The sequence below is a fragment of the Boleophthalmus pectinirostris genome, unplaced genomic scaffold, assembly GCF_026225935.1.
Source record: "Boleophthalmus pectinirostris isolate CB_2022bp ecotype Guang Dong unplaced genomic scaffold, ASM2622593v1 HiC_scaffold_15, whole genome shotgun sequence".
NCBI lineage: Eukaryota > Metazoa > Chordata > Actinopteri > Gobiiformes > Gobiidae > Boleophthalmus > Boleophthalmus pectinirostris.
In genome coordinates this window covers 18,353,112-18,373,629 of record NW_026571070.1, presented here as the reverse complement: position 1 = coordinate 18,373,629, position 20,518 = coordinate 18,353,112, and the positions used below count along the sequence as shown (strand labels likewise).

Here is a 20,518-nt window from a genome sequence, read left to right as displayed (position 1 = left end):
ACATTTTAGACTATACAAAAATTAATATTACACAGTAGTCAGTGTTGGGAAGGTGACTTTTAAAATGTATTCCTCTACAGATTACAGATTACATACCCCAAAATGTAGTTTGTAACGTAATCCATTAAATTACTTTAGGTGAGTAATGTAATCTGAATACTTTGGATTACTTGATATTGTCATGGTTTTTAAAACAACATGAATGAAGCAACCACATCCTGAAAATTCTTGTTTGTTCTCTTCAAATTGTCTGTTGAGCCCAAGTCCCAATGAATAAGCAACTGTTTGCTGTAGAGAAGCAAAGACCAGGAAATCTTAACATAAGATGTTTTGTTTTGTCTGTTAAAAGACAATAAAAAGTCCAGTCTTTACTTTACCATATTAAAAATATTATGGATGAAGAAATTATTTTTTATATAAGATCACTGTTGCCTTAAATTATGTCCACTCTACTGTTAGGTGTCATTGTTTAGACCTGGTTTAGTGCTGATTTAGTCCTGGTTTTAGACCTGGTTTTAGTCCTAGTTTTAGTCCTAGTTTAGTCCTCAATTTAGTCCTGCTTTTAGACCTGGTTTAGTCCTGGTTTAGTGCTGATTTAGTCCTGGTTTTAGACCTGGTTTTAGTCCTAGTTTAGTCCTCAATTTAGTCCTGATTTAGTCCTGCTTTTAGACCTGGTTTAGTCCTGGTTTTAGTCCTAGTTTTAGTCCTAGTTTAGTCCTCAATTTAGTCCTGCTTTTAGACCTGGTTTAGTCCTGGTTTTAGACCTGGTTTTAGTCCTAGTTTAGTCCTGGATTTAGTCCGGTTTTAGTCCTGCTTTTAGTCCTGGTTTAGTCCTGGTTTAGTCCTGGTTTAGCCAAAATGTGAAAACAGGAAAATACCGCCCTGTAATCCATTTATTTCAACAAAGTAACTGTAATCCAATTACCACACATTGAAACAGTAACTGTAACTGAATACAGTTACTCATAATTTGTACTCTGATAACGTAATCCCGGTACATGTAATCTGTTACTCCCCAACACTGACAGTAGTGCAATGAATCCAAAGCTGTAGTAAGTAGTAAGTAAGGTAAAGTAAAGGCTTAAGTATACCTATCCCATTACAAGTTTTACATTTAAATTTTTTCAACATATTCTGAATGGCTGTTGCAGAACTACACATGTTCATATTGTGTTCAAAAGATGTTTTCATAATGACACTGAATATATATGATAAACTTAAACTTGAAGTGATCAAGTGACTAAAAATAATGAAGTGACAACATCAGTTACAACCACATCCTTTTTACATCTCACGCACTGTTTTTTTTTTAACAACTAACAGTTACTTACATACTTGCAATGGCAATAAAACTGATACTTGCAAATACACACACAACATCATTCATATTATATGTTAAAGTGATTTGCTTATAGTTCTATAGAAATGTCTCATGCATGTTGGTATGTTTTATCTACTCAGTCCACTCATGTGGCAAAAGGAATGAGGAAGAGGTTGGCCCATTGTCAGTGAAATCACCTCCTGTTTTGTATAGAGGACAGTTGACAAACGCGTACTGCCCAAATGCAAAACTGAAGCTTTAGACGCAGACTACAGACACCAACCCCTTCACGATGCTGCACTGTTGAGATTTGAATCTGTGAACTATTTAAGATGGGAGCCGTATATTTATCACACTTCTGACAATGAACAGATAAAGTAAAGGATTCCTACTCTTTTCTGCAAGGAACAATTCTAAAGGTATATCAGCTCTACTACTTCTACTGCTGCTGCTTATGCTACTGCTACTACTACTACTAAATGTATGCGACTATTTATATACAAAATGCATATGATATCGCATATTGATTGTCTTTTAAGTTACATCTAAAAGAGAGATCATATAACTCCTCTTTTAGCTTCACTTTATTGGTTACCTGTACACTTTAGTGTGTAGAAATGATTTTTAAATTGTATTAATTTATAAAGCACAAAATGACCAAGACTATAATAATAATAATAATAATAATAATGCTATTATTACTGTTTTTTTTTATTATTAACATTGCAGTTTCCAATCCACATTTTTTGAATATCTACATTATTTATATGCTGTCTTATGGTGACAAATCCTATATTATGGACCTATATTAGGCTCTTTTTAAAATCTATAATATAATGTTGTTTCCTCATCAAAAGCAGCTGTGTTTTGTTTCATTGGCACATTTTACACACAAATCCTGCATATTTAGTTCTTCTCTCAAATGGAAAACAGGAAGTGCTCCACTGTGTTTCTAAACTCCATAAACCTTAATTAAAATCATTTGGATAATTTCAGCCCTGGAATTGCCAATCTCTACTAAACTAAGGGTAAACGATAGCTGTTAACTTGAAAACTAGAGCTACGTGACATCACAAGGTGGAACAGAATATTTTGAGCTTTGGAGATGTAGACAAACTAATAATAAAGGATTACTCAAATATGTGTGAACAACTGTATGTTTTTGAGGAGGTAACAACATTCTTACATGTCTTAAAGATCACAAGAATCCATTTTGAGTAATATAGGACCTTTAAAGATGACATTATTTTGTATACCTCATTTGAGTAATTAGTTTAAATGTTGGATGGGAATCTGCAAATTATGCTTTACTGTATTTTCTGATATAATTCAAAGGCTAACTTCATGTTTTTGTGTTATGCATTTTAAGAGGGATACAAACACACTTCAGACCACAATGTACACGAATGTCTCTCTAAACTCCACGGCTGTGCCTGATGAGTTCCACAATGTTCTTCTGGGCATCTACAGCTGTGTTTTCATCAGTGGGTTGATATGTTTCATCTTGACCGTGCAAGTTTTGAAGCCTTCTACCACCTCCCTCACCTCCATCGCTGTCTTTAACCTCATATTTACACATTTCGTCTTCCTCCTTACGGTTCCCTTCAGGATCTACTACTACTACACTCATCAATGGAAGCTGGGCCTAGACTGGTGCAAAGTGATCAGCAGCATGATTCACGTTCATATGTACATGTCATTTATTTTCTATGTTATCATCTTAATCTCACGACTCTTGAGTTTCTACAACAAAGCAGAGAATATGCCTTCAATTCGGAGGCTGCATGGTCTCTTGGTCAGTGCTGCCGTATGGATAATAGTGTTGGTTAGTGCCCCTTGTGTAGTATCTTCATTCTATGGTACGAAAGCACAAGGTAAAAAAGGCAATGAAACATGTTTCACCTTTGGGGAAGATATTGAACCAACTACAGCCAAAGTATTTAACTATATTGTTAGCACATTTATTATAGTGGCTACCACTGTGCTAACTGTCCTGCAAGCAAAGGTCTTACTGGATTTGTACAAGAAGGTTGGAGATAAGTGCACATTGCAGCAAGAGTTTGGTGCTCAGCTGAAAAGTTTGTGTTTTGCCCTCATCATGGTGGCTTCCTTCATCCCCTACCATATTTTCAGACTATACTACATAGAGCATCTCAATCTGGAGAACGTCAATGAAGTGTTCCTGAGCCTCACGACTTTCAACTGTTTGGACGCACTCACCTTCCTGGGGAGAAGAACATGTTTTGGGTGCTATTTCTGTAAAGGACTAAGCTAGTAGCTAACTAGCTGTTTTTTTGTTTGTGTTTTTTTGTTGTTGTTTTTTTTTTTTTTTTCATGTGTAGCTTTACAGTCCCTTTAAAGCTACCATTTATAATTACATTGGTCAACCCAGCCCTAACACATACCACTAGATGCTATGTATGTGCCAGCTTTGGCCTGGCAGAAGAAGCCCAGAGAGGGCCAAGTGAGGGAAGGGGGTCTAAATAGATTTAAATAGACTTACAGGTGGTAGCTTTGAAGGTCCTATATTAACATTGACCCTTGTGAGCTTTGAACCATGTTAGAATGAAGTTTCTTCATCAAAAACATACCTGGAGTTGTGTTCGTTTCATTCACGCATATTTGAGTAACTATTATTTGTCTGTCTACATCTCCACAGCTTATAATGCTCTGTTCCACCTTGTGATGTCATGTGGTGGTACTTTTCAAGTTAACAGCCATTTGGCTTTTGTTTAGTAGAGACTGGCAATTCCAGGGCTGAAATTATTCAAATGATTTTTAGTGAAGGTGTATGGAGTTAAAGTAAAAACACAGTGGAGCACTTCCTGTATTGCCACATGACATCACAAGGTGGAAGTGTTTTCTGTTTGAGAAAAGAACTCTTAAACATGCAGGGTTTGTGTGAAAAACATGTGAATGAAACAAAACACAACTCTGGGTATGTTTTTTATGAGGAAACAATATTATAACATAGACATAACATAGACTGGTTCTCTTCACATGACGATCAAATAGGAGGAGTGGGTCAGAAAAAGTGTTGAGTTGGTGATAGTAAGAGAGGTTGGCATGACTATGAAATGTACTTTGAATGTCTGTGCACCTATAATACTGCAAATATAATTCATTCCTATGTTCTGATTATTAAATAAATGTATTGATATATTATTACATCTTTGTTTGGTCTGTAAATTCAAATGTGTGACCATGTTGATAAAGAATTGAGTGTAATCCCTCTCACTCATCTAGATATGTGGGTACTTTTAAAATCAATTTTCAAACATAAGCCAATTTTCTTAGTATAACTTCTAGTCATAAAGAGGAAGTACAAAAAGGAAGTGCCTGTTTTGAATAGACAGATAACATAGCTTACCCAGTGAAAATAGTGTTAATTAAAGGTCTGTAGTCTAGGTTATTCACATAAACAAATGTTCACATATTTCAGTTTGAGTAATTATACTAATCATGTTTGTTTCCACTAGTTGTAAGTATCCATTTAAACCTGTTTTAACAGCGATTTAAAGAAATGATAGCTCACTTATCTAATTAGTTTGTGTGTCTTTGGTGCCATCTTCTGGTTAGAGATTGTACTGCAATCTGATTAACTGATGGGCATCACAAATAAAATGTATATATAAATATATATATTTATTAGTTTTTGTTTTGAGGTGTTGTATTTTTGACTACTGAAAGCACCATAGTTAGATTATTACCAAAAGCCAAGAATGCGAAGTGAAATAATTGTCTAACTCATAACTTCTTGTTATTTCACTGTAAAACATTACCTTAGTTGAGTCCTTCCTTCACTCACGTTAGCTCCCACAGCACACCCTCACCTGCCGTGCCTTTTCCCTTTGGTTTTATGGCAGCGGGTTACTGTTTAACGCATCCCCACCCAGCGCTGAGTTTGTTTAGTAAATCGATCTAATGACGGGGCTATGGTTGGCGCCATCAAATGTGTCGCAGCATGAATTATAGACCACTCACTTCTCCCAACATTTCCTTTCAATGCTCTTGCACACCTTTCGCACTCCCTGATTTTCAATGCTTGTTAGATAGACTTTTGTTGCGCTAAACCGTTCCCACCCAGGGCGCAATTCTTTGGCTACACTTGGATTTTAAATGCACATAACAGAAGAAAACAGGCGCAAAGGTAAGACCACTTCTATCACATTTCACCATTTGGTTTTAGAAGGCTGTTTTTTGTTTTGTTTTGTTTGTTGTTTTTACTAAAGTGGTCTGCGAAGTCACGTGATTTCAATAGACCTTGGTCTTTCAGTGCTTAATTTGTCGTGATGAGGTCTGACTTGAACCTGGGGTAATCTTCTCCGTAGGCCATGCGCGTGTCGAACCTCGCTTGTAAGATTTTGTAAGTAGTAATGAGCCAGTGTTCTCACCTCTCGTCGTGCACAGACAGCATTTTAAAAGTGATAAGATGTCACGCAGACAAAGCTATAAAGATCATGTGATAGCGCGATGCGTTTCAGTTTTACGGACAGTGACTTCACTTCACAAGAAATGTGTCGATAACAGGAGGAAGGCAAAGCATTGTATTGACAAAGCATTATTATAGATATTCAAACTACTGAATGGCCAAAAAGTTCACTGTACCAAAGGAGGGATTTTTTATTTTTTTTTATTGTTAGGTCATCAGTAGAATATGTTCTTTTGTGTGACCTGTGTTTCACCTTAGAGAAGCCCAATAGCAGATCTTCCAATCAGCCTCCCTTCTCTATATTACTGAGTGTCACATTACTTAGGCCTACGCAAGTTACACACTGAAGTTGTTTGTAGTTTTGGCCGAGTTGGTTTCTGTTTTATTTTTGGATTTAGAGCAACGTTATTGTTAGTGTGCTTATTGTGATGGAAAAAAACCAATAGATCTCCCTATGACCGTAACATTTGGGTCTGTATGAGTTCTCACATGTTGTTTAAACAGATGTATCAGTAAGGCCTCTAGTGGGCAGTTCACACACGGTTTGTCAGGACTGGGTTTATGAGGCTCAAAGCTTTCTGTTGCTAGGAGGCTTCCTCATCACCTGTCACATGATTCAATTTGTGTTCTGCTAGAAATGTAAGAGCTAGGGTCAACATTAGCATAATTAATACTGACCTCATGTTAACCTTAATCTTGTCATGGTAATGTCTTGATGTAAATCCACTTGGTTTTAGAAGCGCACATTATGATAGGTCAAATAACAAAGACAAGATGTACTTCAAATATACACATTTTTGAAAATGATTCAACAAAAAGTTATTCACTTACTGAAAATATTTCTAATTCTGGGTACAACTTGTGCAAATGCATATCAAACTGAGCCTCTATAATATAAACTTAGCTTACTACTTTAAAACACAATTTATAATGTCTAAAGCACAAATTTATTGAAACATGTTCCTCAAATAATTACAATAAAAAGTTCTGGAACTTAGAAAATACAAATTTAAGTATACTGGCCCTGAGCCAAAAGTAGGATGCACCGATATGATACTGTATCATAACGGTGCATCCTACTTTTGGCTCAGATATCAGCGCCGATTTTGGAAATTTTGATGGCTAGGATATCGGTTCAGTCAACATCTCATTTTGGATGTTTACTGGCTAATGTGGGTGAAAACACCTCATAAAAATTAACTTGTATTTTTCAAAGGTGTTCTGTGATTAATTTATTAATACAAAACATATTTGGATATTTTTTACCATACGCAGTTTGTGTTTAAATAAAATAATATTTTCAGTCTCTGCCCTAGTATCGGCAGGTATCAGGTATCACCAGATATCTAGAGTCAAAGTATCAACATCGGTATCAGAGCAGAAAAAGCTGAATCCCCCTAATCAAAAGTAACCAAGTTTCAGAATGTTAATCTGATTCTGTAAATAGATTCACTGTTCAAAATGTTCTTAGTGACTGTATGAAGTTATTCTGTCCAAACACAGGTGATGTGTCAGGAGTAAGGCCTGGTTAAACTATAATCTCTTTATTTTAATCTTTAATACACAAAAAATACCAACATAACATTTAAAAGTAATTACATTTTAATGCTCATATCATCCCCATAATGAGTTTTAATGTACTCATACTCTCACTGCACCATAAGTGATAGCATTATCTTAGCACATGCTCTGAGCACACCTTTTGTGATTGGCTGATACAGACCATCAAATCTCCTATAGTGCAACCTCTTATCATTTACAGCCTCCTCCAACACAATGCAGTGAGGTGATTACCTTTAAGCCTCACAATAAGATTTAGTGCAGTGACACCGGGGCTGTGATGGGGACATTTTAACTGGTTTCTGCTCGTAAATTAGGCTTTTTATGGCTCTGCGAACACTGAGGAGGCAACTAGCTGGCAGCAGTTTCACTTGTTTACTTGATCGTCCTTTAGATGGGCTCTACCTCACATCTCACTGCAGTTAACATTTTTACAATCCAATCAGCTACAAACCCAATTTTACGTAAAATAAAAAAGTTAGGACACTGTATGAAATTTAAGGTGTAAAAAAGTATAGCACGTCTCATATTTTATTTAATATTTTATGGATCATTACAGTTTTAGTCTTATATTTTTTATATTATTTATACTTTTTGTAGCTCCTGCCCAACTACTGAGATATTTTCTCGCCATTTGTGTAAAAAATCCACTGTAAATAAATATACAACTTTTCTGCACCAGTATAGTAACAGTACCACAATTATTTTTACCATCATAAACTACTACTACTACTACTACTACTACTACTTACTATTACTATTACTATTACTATTACTATTACTATTACTGCTACTACTAAGGCTTTCAAATCTTTTACTGAATATAGCATAGTGTCATAGTTTCAAACAGCAATACTGAATACCCCACAAGGATAAGTCTAGGCTAAAAAGTAAGACTCCTGATTAAGACAAAGTAAGTACAAGTACATTGTAGTAAGCTGTGACTCCAAGAATTATGTTTGAGGAAGAGTTAATGGAAGTTATCAGTGTTTTCCACTTCACTCTGTGTCTTTATAGATTGTATCTGCAGAGGTAGTGCTGCTATCACTCCACTATTGATTAGATTAGGAGGCCCAGGGCACTCTGACAACAGCATGCATTTTGATTGTCTTAAAGAACCCTCTGTTATTCTTGCTACGAACACAATACTTGAAAAATGTCACAATATAGTAAATTTGATCATAAATACAAGTAATTTAGCAAAAATGATTAGAACAAATCAGAATAGAATCATAGCTGTTTATCTATCTGCGTGATAAGGGAGTAGAAGGACAAGATAAGTAACCTGCAATAAGGCAAGAAGTCTTAACCATAGCCCCACCCACTCTCCATTTTTCAGCCAATCAGACACATTTATAGATATTTTATACCAGGTGTCTCCTCAGGTATGTCTGTATCAATTACAATAGGCTGAGCCCCAGTGGAAAATAGATGGAAATGTAATAAAAAGGAGTGATTGTAAGGAAAGAGGAAGATAGTGAGAGACTGAACTAGGAATGAAGTATCCTCCTGTTCCTCAGAGTAGATCTCTGTTAGAAATGGAAGTAGCAAACTATTGTGAAGGCCTGGACCCCTCATACAGCACACTGGGATTTGAGAATGCAGAGGTTCTCTATGGAGGAGGTAAGATGCCGACAGAATATTTACTACTTTTTTGACACTTTTTGGCTCAGATATTGTAGAGTTTTACTAACTTTATAGACTACTCCAGTTTAGTTTGTAACCCCATTGCCAATCATTTACAATAGATTACACGTAGTTATGGGGTAATGATACTTATTGATGTCCAATTTGTGAGGAGACATGCACATATCAATTCAAAACATACATTGTATTTTATTGAAGTGGTGAGTTGTATGGTTGTATCACAGTGTGTTGTCGAAATCAATGACTTTATGACATCACTATCCTATTTCTTCAATATACTGTATGTTATTCAGGTATTTGTTCACCTCTGCATGCATCGCCAAGCCCATAATAAGCCTTATCATAACAGATTTGAGGAGTGTCTAATGAAGAAATGTTATATTTTTGTTATGTTATTATTATTGTTATTAAAATAGTAACTTAAAATCTTGACTATTGAGACTCATTTTGATATACGCATGCATATTTCTGACACCTTGCAGTTCTATTATCTTTATGTATGAATATTAACATTGCTTGGATGTGTGTGTTGCAGACAGCATGCCTACAGAGCTGGGGGTGCCTGGTGCAGACGGGATGAGCAGTAACTGTGCCATATGTGGAGACAAGGCCACAGGCAAACACTATGGGGCCTCCAGCTGTGATGGCTGCAAGGGCTTCTTCAGGAGGTCCATACGCAAGAGTCACATCTACACCTGCAGGTACACAAGACTCTTAATGGGATTATACACTGTCAAATATACTGCTACATTACAAGCTATGCACAAGTTATCCATGGGTTTCAGAATAATGTTTCCGTAGCTATTAATTTAAAAAGTATTTGAATGGTAATATTCTCAAAATGTTGCCTTTAACAGGAAGCTGTAACCCATGAATACATAGCCTTGAGATACAATGATTCTAAAGTAAATATGGAAATGAAATATAATAATTGTCCAGTATTAATCAGGAATAAATACACATTTCTTTTAGCAAGATTATTATACAAAATATGAATTAATTTGTACTGTCCATGACTCAGTTGTGTTTATTAATGTAGAAAATGTGTATGTTAAGCTGTATGTTGTAATGCCAGGTTAGTTATATAAGCAATCAGTGATTAATAATGTCAGAGTTAGTTAACTGCAAGTGCTAGTCAAGCTATTGAATCCTATCTGTGCTACAAATGCCATTTTAATTGTGTACATTTTATCACATATGAGCTGTCTGTAAAGCCATATACAGTAGTGTTACCTGTATGTCCCTTTATAGGTTCAACCGACAGTGCATTGTGGACAAAGATAAGAGGAACCAATGCCGTTTCTGCAGACTTAACAAATGCTTCAGGGCTGGAATGAAGAAAGAAGGTAGAGGAAGTCAAACATGAAGTTATTATTGGAGATCTAGGAGTGGTTCTTTATTCAAAAGGGTGTTGTCAGGGAATCTCAAATCTGCTTTAAGATGCCTGAAAAATGTTGGTCATAAAAGTTCCTGAGTGCTGCCCATTTATGATGGGTATAACCTTGGCACATGGTTTTATGGAGCCTAATCATGGGTTATTTAAACATGTTGTTCAAGATTGTCACTGGTTAACGTTTGACAGATGTAAAACTCTTCTATAGATCTGGTGCCTGCATGATGTCATGTTTTAAACCTAGTTACTGTACAATAACTAAGCACTTTTAACACTATATATAGGATTTTATTGTTGCTTCTGATAACTAGAATAAAGATAGGATGTTTGTGAGTGATTATCATATCATTATGTTGTGTTGTTTACAGCTGTACAGAATGAAAGAGATCGGATAAGCTCAAGAAGAACTATCCAAGATCAATCACAAGACCTTCCACCTATAACTATTCTGGCTCAAGCTGAATCACTATCGCAACAGGTACTTAAGCAAGCATATTATTGACTCACGCTTCACTGGAAAATACAGACCATACTCAGTGGGAAGAATACTTGAATAAATGTATTTAGTTACAGAATACTGAATACCTGCATTAACATGTATTTTGTAACATATTCTGATACATGTGCCAATCAGAGTACACTATTCTGTATACTTTTAGACTGAGCTGCATTATATTATAGAGAAAAAAACATGACATATAATTTCAAACAGCTTGATTTTTCTTGCACTCTTTGTTATGCATTCATTTATGTCTTATTACAGAAGGAAAACTGCACATACACGCATTGTAAGAGCAGTGTTTTCTTTTTTTCTTACTAATACTATGCAAGCCAATATTGTGTGATGAAGTACTGCTAAGTATTCCTTTGATTAAAAAATCTCAGTTACAGTGCAGTACAGTTAAATTCAGAATTAGTATTCAGAATACATATTTTTGATACATGTATTTACTCCCCAACACTTGCCATACTAGGAAAGACTAATATCATTCACATTTATATTATAATAATAAGATAATAATAGGATAAATATCTCTAAAAAAATAAATGATTTAATGTCATGATAAGGAAAATGCCAGTGGAAAAAGTCTAGTAGTGCTTGTATTAATGCTCAGTATCTTTGCACGTATCCAAAAACACTAAAATTTGATAATACTAAAATGAAGTGAAATGGTCTGACTGACTAGGGATGGGCATTCGATTAAATTTTCTTAATCGATCGTCGGAAGAATTAACGATCGATTATCGACTAATCATTAACGTGTTTATATTAAAATTATCATCATTATTATTACTATCTGCACTACTAACCTGCATACATAAATTCAACTTTACGACATATAAACCGTAACGACTCTAGAGCCACATCAATCCGTTTGACATTATAATGTGTTTAACGCAGTTTTGCGCAACTCTCACAAAAACGAAACTTAAAACCGCATCGCTAATTTGCAAAAACTCAGCGAAGATAAAACTACAGCTCTTGTGTCGCTGATGCGGTCAACTTCTGTTGGATTAAAAGACATTATTCAGTGGAATACAGTTAAGTGTGACCATATTTGCGTTTGTCAAAACCAGGACACAGTACGAGAGGTGGGAGGTTGGGACTCGTCTTTGACATTGCGCGACTCTCACCTGGCAAAGCTTTTTCCCACTGGACACCGAAACATATGTGCTGCTTTGTACACTGTGCACATGGACGCACACTTGTCCCGAACGCAACGGAAAGCGTGGAATTTCTTGTACAAGTCATCGTTAAATACGCATTTGCGTTGCAGACTGACCTACTGTTTGTGTCTCGCTCCTTCTGAGTGCAAAGAGCTACATGTACGGACCCCTGTTTGGTCACGCTACGCACAGCAACCTACATTCGGTTTGTCGATTAAAATGAACGTAATCGATGAAATTCTTTATGATCAATTATCGATTAATCGATTAATCATGCCCATCCCTATGACTGACAATTACCTTTGAACTACAACTAACAAACAGAGACCTCTATCTTGCAGATCACAGCTCCAGTGGTCCTGGGGGACTTGGCAGAGCAGAAGTCAGCCTCAGTTTCAGATGTATGTGACTCTATGAGGCAGCAGCTCTTGGTGTTGGTGGAGTGGGCAAAATACATTCCTGCATTTGGTGAATTACCTTTGGATGACCAGGTGAATTTGACACCATCTCCTGTTTTCTCACTGGCTTCTTGACCCTGAAGGTTAATGTATGTCTATGTTGTTGATTCTAGGTTAGCCTCCTCAGAGCCCATGCGGGGGAACACCTCTTGCTTGGGGTCGCCAAGAGGTCAATGCCGTTCAAGGACTTTCTGCTCTTAGGTATGTGCTGGTGGTTGAATACTGTATTATTTGTATGAGCTCTGAGTCAGGTGGCTCTGCACTGAAGTGTGAAAACTGATGAAGTGTTTTGCTAGCGGGGAATGATTAACCTAAAGTTTCAGTTTCACCGCAACTTCAAAAGTTTATTGTGTAAAATGCATGACTCATTTCTCTGCTTCATTCTGTGGATAGAACTGATGACCACAAACATTGGCACATACATAGACAAAGTATGTTTTTTTTTTTAGCTGTGAATGCGATGGAATCTGTATTTTAACATCTACTTCTGAAAAATGGGAAGTACTGTTGCAGAAGTAGAAATCGTAGTATTGCATCGTAGTTCATAGTTATTGTAGTTATCTTTGTTACATAAATTACATGACTGATGCAGATTAACTTTTAAATTCAAGGCCTAATGACCAACATGTTTTCTATCATCAACTAGGGACTAAAAAATTGATCAATCACAATTTCCAATTTGATTAGATTTTATCTTATTATATTCTGGTAGAGGGCCCGTCACCTGCTTGACTCCATGTATGTTTAATAATAATAATTTAACCTTCTCCATGGCAACAAGTTAGGTCATATCACCAGGCCAAGTTACAGGATTTATCTGTGGAGAGGTGGGCTCGCTCACAGTAAATATACATGTTTTTGCAGTAGCTTTGAAGAAACAAGTAAAAAAAAAACATAAATGCCAATGATTAACACAAAGTCAAATTTTATTCTCTAAGCAGAACATGAAGTTTCCAAACTACATGTTTTTACTGATTGTTTATCTCATAATTAAAGAAGAGGTATATCATTGACAATTATAAATGTTTGAATCTCAGTCTTGTTTAAAAAAGTGTATTAATTGCTCAGCCCTATGTTAAAGTGTCAGCGTAGTAACCAGTGGAATGTGTTCCTGCAGGTAACGGGTGCGTGATTCACAGAAACAGTCCAGAGGCAGAGATTTCTCGAGTGGCCAATCGAGTCCTGGATGAGTTGGTTCAGCCTTTCCAAGATATTCAGATTGATGAAAACGAATATGCCGCACTTAAAGCTATTGTCTTCTTTGACCCAGGTAATACCATTGAACAAACAGTATACATTTGTTACAGCCATGTTATTTTGATCCTTCAAAGATTACATTACAATATGTTTAAAGTGTATATCTATAGGCCTTATTGCCAAAACATAAATTCTTAAACTCCTTTGTGATTTCAGTGTAGACTCCTTATTTGCCAGGATTTCAAAGTGTTTAGTACTATCTGTACCTGCCTGCCTTTTTCATATTGTCGAAGTGTGACCGTTTACCATTTAACTTTACATTGTATTTTCCATTACTTTAGGCATCAGCCTGGATTACTTTTTCATTGCTGTTGATCCTTTCTTATTTCCTATAATATAACCTATTGTTTTCTAATCTGCAGATGCAAAGTCTTTAAGGGACCCATCCAAAATCAAGGCCATGAGACTGCAGGTAAAAATCCACCACCAACAGTATATCTACCTTTTTCTGCTGGTCAGAATGTTATGTGTTATGTTAATAGATATCTATTTGATAAAAGTGCATTGTGTAACTTTTCTGGTGGAGGGTGCATCAAATGCTTATTGCTTTGTCTGGAAAGTTTCACAATATAGTATTAAACCTTTCTATCTTCACGGAGTCCAAACCAGACCAAATTACAGGTCTGATCTGCAGAGAGGCAACCCCGCTCACAGTTAGAATGCCTGTTTTTCTAGTTAGTTTGAGCTATAAAACCACCTGTAATTTAATGTAAGGGAGAGCTGTTTAATGTTAGACTGTGGAACATTCCAGGCGAAGCAAACAAGCAGGTGATGGACCACAACCAAAAGTTACATAGTGCATTTTTTACATTATACATGCAATATTGTCTATTCTGATACTATCATATATCATGTATTTATTTTTAATACCAAGTAGAATTAATGTCTTCAATTATTTATACTGTGCTGTAGTTGTTTTTATTGACATGAGCCAGTCTTGAATTACAGTAAACTTGCATCACCTGCTTTCAGTTCAACTCTGTTTGAGAAATACTGACCACTGCAAACTGGGAACACCCCTCCAGAGCTGCACTGGTCTGATCGATTTGTCTACGCATCACAATTTGGCACATGTAAAAACTTGTTACAATTCAACATATGTTAACATTGAGGACAAAATGTTCTTTGACCGTCCAATACATACAGGTTACAGTAAGACATGAAATCACTGGTTATAATACTATGCTATCGCAATATATTTGAACATGTTTTAGTTTTTAGCCTTAAAAAGCATCAACATAATACATAACAGATATCCAGTATCCTAACTCCTCGCCAGAATCCCTTGATTAACTAAGTAGTAAGCCTGAATCCTTCTTAATAATAATAACTCTGCTCTGAACCAGTGATATTATTATATTTATCTAACTTATGCTCCCTTTGCACATATGGCGTACTTGTATTATTGTTTAACTGTTGCCACTTTTCTAGATACGGATGTGTGGATGTGAATGAATGAGCTGAATCACAGTCAAAAAAAAAATTACCTGCTGGTTACCAATAAAGTAACCTTTTGAACCATTATAAACTCTTTCTTCATCATGAATTGAGCATTTGTTCATGCTTTGTTAAGGCAGATTATGGTGTAGTTATAACAAAGTGGTACAAAAATATGTATTTTTATACTGTTGTGTGTGCCAAGTTGTTCTGGCACAAAACATTCTGCAAGACTAATCAATTTGCCTGAGAAAATAAGAAAGACCTAAACTAGTTTTGTAGGTAGTTGTATATTTTAGACACAATCTAAACATTGTATTTGTGTCTAGGTCCAGATGAGCCTGGAAGACTACATTAATGACCGCCAGTACGACTCCAGAGGTCGCTTTGGGGAGCTGTTACTGCTGCTGCCCACCGTACAGAGCATCACGTGGCAGATGATCGAACAGCTTCAGTTCATTAAGCTCTGTGGCCTAGCCAAGATAGACAACCTTCTGCAGGAGATGCTGCTGGGAGGTGAGCCCGCTGTCTCTGACCTCTCCAAATATGGCCGACCTTCAGCAGCACACCCACGGCTAATGACCGCCACGGTGATTGACATGAAAACGGACAAGGCCAAAGCAGACAACCACCAACTAACTGTGCTTTGGATACTGTATTGGAAGAGATAGCACACAATAATACAATTGCTTTTCACATTTTGTTGATGTATAGGTAAATCGTATAGTTACTGGCTACTGTACTGTACTGAAACTCAGATTATTTATTTATTTATTTATTTATTTGAAGAAAATATACTTACTCTAATTACATTAAATTAAGCACTGGATTACACAGATGCCCGATACTATTCTTCCTGAGTGAGAAGTATACAGTAATTTTAACCTGCATAGTCAATTTATAGGCCCAATAGGTCTAAAAGAATGGAGGTAATGATACATCATTTAGAATTAATTATAAACACATTTAAAATGGTTTAGTATACACTGGATTCAAGAGGACATTTTGTTTTATACTTTGGTACAAAACTTTATTTACGCTATACAACTTATCATGATTTATCATGTAATGCATACTTCCTGTTTGTTTTCAGGGTTTACGACAGAATCGGCCCACCTGCACCACCCCACTCACACCCAGCTGGCACAGGACCCTGTGACGGGACACACTCTGGTCATCAGTGCTATGCCTGTAACACACTCTGCACAGCTAGGTAAGAGATTAACCATTAAAGTCATGCACTATGCATGTGCTGACTGGCAACTGGGCAGAAATGGCAAGCTATATGTATACACTTGATTAGCTTTTCTTCCTTGAATTTCACTGACATTTTATTAAATACAGAACTTGAATAACTGAAGTTTATTTTGTGCTACTCTCATCACACAAAGGTTTAAAAAAGACCTTAAGCAAGTAATATAGAAATGTTTAATTTACTACCATAATGAAAGTTGATAGAAGTATGATTTATTCTGTGCAATATTAAAAACTAAATGGCATAAAACAACAGTGTATCTTGAAAAATCATACAGCTTCCAGTAACGAACACAAAAAACATTTGAATTCTCAACAGTAATTTAAACATAATATCATAATGGATAATAATGGATGGATAAATACAGTAGTTAGAACTGTAGTGTAAAGGTGAATTTGTGGCAACTTTTTAACACCAATAATAACAAACTTGACTATTTTACTTTTCCATCTGTCATTAAAGGTACACTGTTTTTGTATTTCAGCCTCTCCGGACACGCCCATCCCCTCTCCTCCGCAGGGTCCGACTACTGCAGAGATGTACAAGCCCTTCTCCGCGCCCCTCTGTCCCCCCACCAGCCCCTCCCCCTCCGCTCAGCCCGACTCCTGACTTCTTCTCTGCTCTCTGCCAACGCGCTGATATTTCCCCCTCTCATTTATCATCCCAGTCATGGTGGAAAATGATGAAAGTAAAGCGTGTTTGGAGAGTGCGGTCAGGGGTCGTAATGCAGCGACTCCCATCAGGCGCACAACAATAAGTAAAATGTAATTAAAGCCGCTATGTGTAGCAATCTCCCAACTTCAGCATGTCACTGTTTCAATGAGGGGGAATAATGGAACAGCTCACCAGGGTTTAACATAACAAGCTAGACATTTTTGTGGTCTCATTAACCTAAAACACTACTCTGTGTCTCGACTTTCCTCTCACAAAAGAGGTACACAGTAACTACTGATACTTTTACTTAAGTAATTTATTACATTTTGTAAGTGCATTAAAGAAGTTTATTGTTTAAACTTATGCAACTTATGACTTTAAGGAAACAAGATTACAACTTTTTTAGAGCATTTCACAATCTGTTTTTGATAGTCAGTGTAAGTAAAATGTGTTTTATCAAGTTTATTTTTGTTATTAATTTAATCAACAAATGTATTGGTGCATTTTTGCATTATAGTTATTATTTTAGTGCCTTAAATCCATGTAAAAAAAATCATATGTACATTTGAAAAGAGATGTTAATCAAAAGCTGTGTATATTGTATACTTTTTATTTAATTTAGTAATTTTTGTGTTTAGGGAATACAGCTATTGAACTGAGCCACATTTTTGTTGTGTACTTACAATCAGTTTGAAGAGTGTAGCTCCACTAACATAAACACACTGCCAAAATAATTTAACCAGGATTTTAAATATTTAAGTCAATTTATTTATTATCAATTTATTCATTTATCTCATTATTTTTGCTTTTATTGAGTAAAGTTTTGAATAAGTACAATATCTTGGAGCATCCTTCTTTTTTTGTTCATTGATTGTTAACAATTGTTTTGTTATTTTGTCCAAACATTGCAAATAGTGAGATCGAAAAAGAGATGTCCCTTTGCAATTTTCAACCAGTCAGACACCGAATCATTTTTAAATGCATTCTTTTTCCTCACATTCCTAAAATATCAACACAATTTTGACCAAAACAAAGTAAAATTGACAGATGCGTATTTCAATATGGCCTCCCCATTGGCAGTAATCCAGTGTGTGGTTTGTCTATTACTTTGTTTATGGAAGTCATCATGCTCCCTGTATTTCCACTGGTCCCAGATAGAGCGCTTGTATTGGCAGGCTATTGAGACGGCACGGCTGGATAATGCTGCTCATCTAAAATCAAAAGTAGCTTTGCCTACAACTGTATCTGTCCGATACAAAACGCCTCTAAACCTTTATGTATGGCTGTATGCTGGAAGTGAGCTTCAAAATTAGTGATTTTGTTTGCAACTCAGTGATATATGCAGCTGTGGATTGAACTGGGGGAATAAAACTGGGAGCTGTTATTGTCTGTATTATGTGTTTACGTAAAAACAATACAAGTTATTTTTGGAGGAAGAGGGTGGAAATGCGGCCGCAGCCAAATTTTCATTTCAACAACAACGAAAAAGGCTAGGGCCAAAAAAAACACCACCTGCAATTATGAGTGTATATGCAGTGTATGTCACAAAATTGTAAGTAAAAATGTGTATGCTGAAGCTATTACTACCACTGCTATATTATTGGAGCAAAAAGCAATGTAAACTTTGGGCAGTTGCATTCAGGAAGGGCATTTGGCATAAAGAATATCCATATCACAGCACATGTATGAGCAGATTCCACCTGTTCATGCTGCAATATCAGTGTTATGTTTACTAGTTCCATTCTGTTACTGTTGTCACTATACTACAACTTTAAGCAAACATTTTGAGAACATTTTTAACATAAAATTGTATGCCTAGTTTATTTAATGTTACAATGTTACACTAGATTTTTTTTCAGTGCTAGTTTTAATATTACTAAAGACATTGATTTTGTTGACAACCCAATTCTATAATACCACAAACCATGGAGAGAGTTTGATAAAGATGCTGCTGTTTTCTCTTGCATATTTCAAATGGTTTAGTAATCTGTAAAATAATACAATAACAAAAATTCACCCCAGTAAAACTACCCCTCTGAACTCTAACGTACACCCCTACCGTTCGAAAGTAGCTGTTTACACTGGCCCATTCAAACTGGGAGCTCTCACTTCTTTCTATATTTTGTTGTATGACTCAAACAATGCAGGTTATTTATGGAGGAGAGTGGATGTGCCGCTGTCTAGAATCAACATGGCCAAATCCTCACTATCAACACCATAATGGACCACAGAGCAGAGCGGGGTCAAAACAACAAGCACTCGCCAATGAAGAAGTATGTTTACAGGTTTATTCTGTATGTTTCTCTACCAGCAATTTATTTATAATCTTTAGGGGGGCTGTGTACATTCCTGGATATATATTTATATGTGTGTTTTGGGGCGCAGAGTACTTTAATCAAAGGTCCATAGTGAGGAGATGTGGGCTCGCTGTTTCTCTCTCAGCCTCAGATAAAACTGTGTGTTAGCATGCCAGTCACACATCTCATCTGAAACACGCTGGTCGGTATGATGCTGGCTGCACCTCTGGGGGGGTAGAGCAGAGGAGGAGGGGGCTCAAGGGGGGCAGACAGGACTGGGGAGGAAATATGGTTTTGAAAAAAAATTATGTTTAGAAAAAAATGTTCACCGTTGACCTGTGGAGCAACGCTTTAATTTGCACGTATCATTCAAATCCGTTATGGTCACTGGGCAGATTGATAATTTTATTTATCAATAGGCTATCATTATTTCAGAGATGGAGTCTACCCAACCATGAACAAGACTGAAGAAGGGAAGAGCCAACCTAATATTAAGCCTTGTAATCAGCATCTAATGATTTAAGAAAAAAGTTAAATAGAAATGTATTAACCAGTTACAATATGCTCTCATTTCAAATATAGAGGAGATAGTGTCCAGATGACAGCAACTATACGCGGTGTGTGTACATACTATATACAGACAGGCAGGTACGTCATGTTTAAAATAACAACCAATAAAAAACATGTACAATCATTTCATGTGAATATTTTCAGAAAAAAAAAAACAAACACAAAAAAAACAACAATATCCACCAATTGTCCATCTACACCTCCATGCTCATCTGAACATAGATGTCCACTAGATGGCACTACACGCCTGTGGTTATGCATCCCCTCAGTGGCTCTTATCAATTTCCGTTGCCCTTCCTATGTCATTTCAAGTGAAAATGAATTTGAAAAGTTAAATGTTAGTAAAAAATATATATTGGGATTCTGTATTAGCATAAGGGTCAACGTCATGGCTTGAATATATTAAACATTTGTTATCATTTTAGATGTGCTTTTCTTTCATGTTTTCACTTATATAAAACATCAAAAACAAATGCCATGAACTTTTTGGCATTTGTAACCGCCATTTCTTGCATTTCAACATACAAAATAATAAAGTTGGATAATGTATAGCCCAAAAATAGTGCAAA

General features: G+C 36.1%; 2 protein-coding genes across 3 annotated transcripts; both read left to right on the top strand.

The window, feature by feature from the left end:
• Window positions 1–1,530: 1,530 nt before the first annotated feature.
• LOC129408099 (probable G-protein coupled receptor 141) lies at window positions 1,531–4,489 on the top strand. Its single transcript, XM_055150877.1, has 2 exons — window positions 1,531–1,740; window positions 2,691–4,489. The coding sequence occupies exon 2, from the start codon at window positions 2,718–2,720 to the stop codon at window positions 3,594–3,596; it is 879 nt and encodes a 292-aa protein (XP_055006852.1). The 5' UTR covers window positions 1,531–1,740; window positions 2,691–2,717; the 3' UTR covers window positions 3,597–4,489.
• A 287-nt stretch (window positions 4,490–4,776) lies between these two features.
• On the top strand, window positions 4,777–18,101 carry hnf4g (hepatocyte nuclear factor 4, gamma). Of its 2 annotated transcripts, none has more exons than XM_055150876.1 (11): window positions 4,777–5,471; window positions 9,496–9,661; window positions 10,212–10,306; window positions 10,722–10,831; window positions 12,363–12,512; window positions 12,593–12,680; window positions 13,597–13,749; window positions 14,099–14,148; window positions 15,503–15,689; window positions 16,267–16,386; window positions 16,913–18,101. In XM_055150876.1, the coding sequence occupies exons 1-11, from the start codon at window positions 5,441–5,443 to the stop codon at window positions 17,035–17,037; spliced, it is 1,275 nt and encodes a 424-aa protein (XP_055006851.1). In that variant the 5' UTR covers window positions 4,777–5,440; the 3' UTR covers window positions 17,038–18,101. The 2 variants fall into 2 exon arrangements, with proteins under 2 accessions (XP_055006851.1, XP_020781341.1); XM_020925682.2 differs by lacking the exon at window positions 4,777–5,471 and adding an exon at window positions 8,310–8,936.
• Window positions 18,102–20,518: the final 2,417 nt, after the last annotated feature.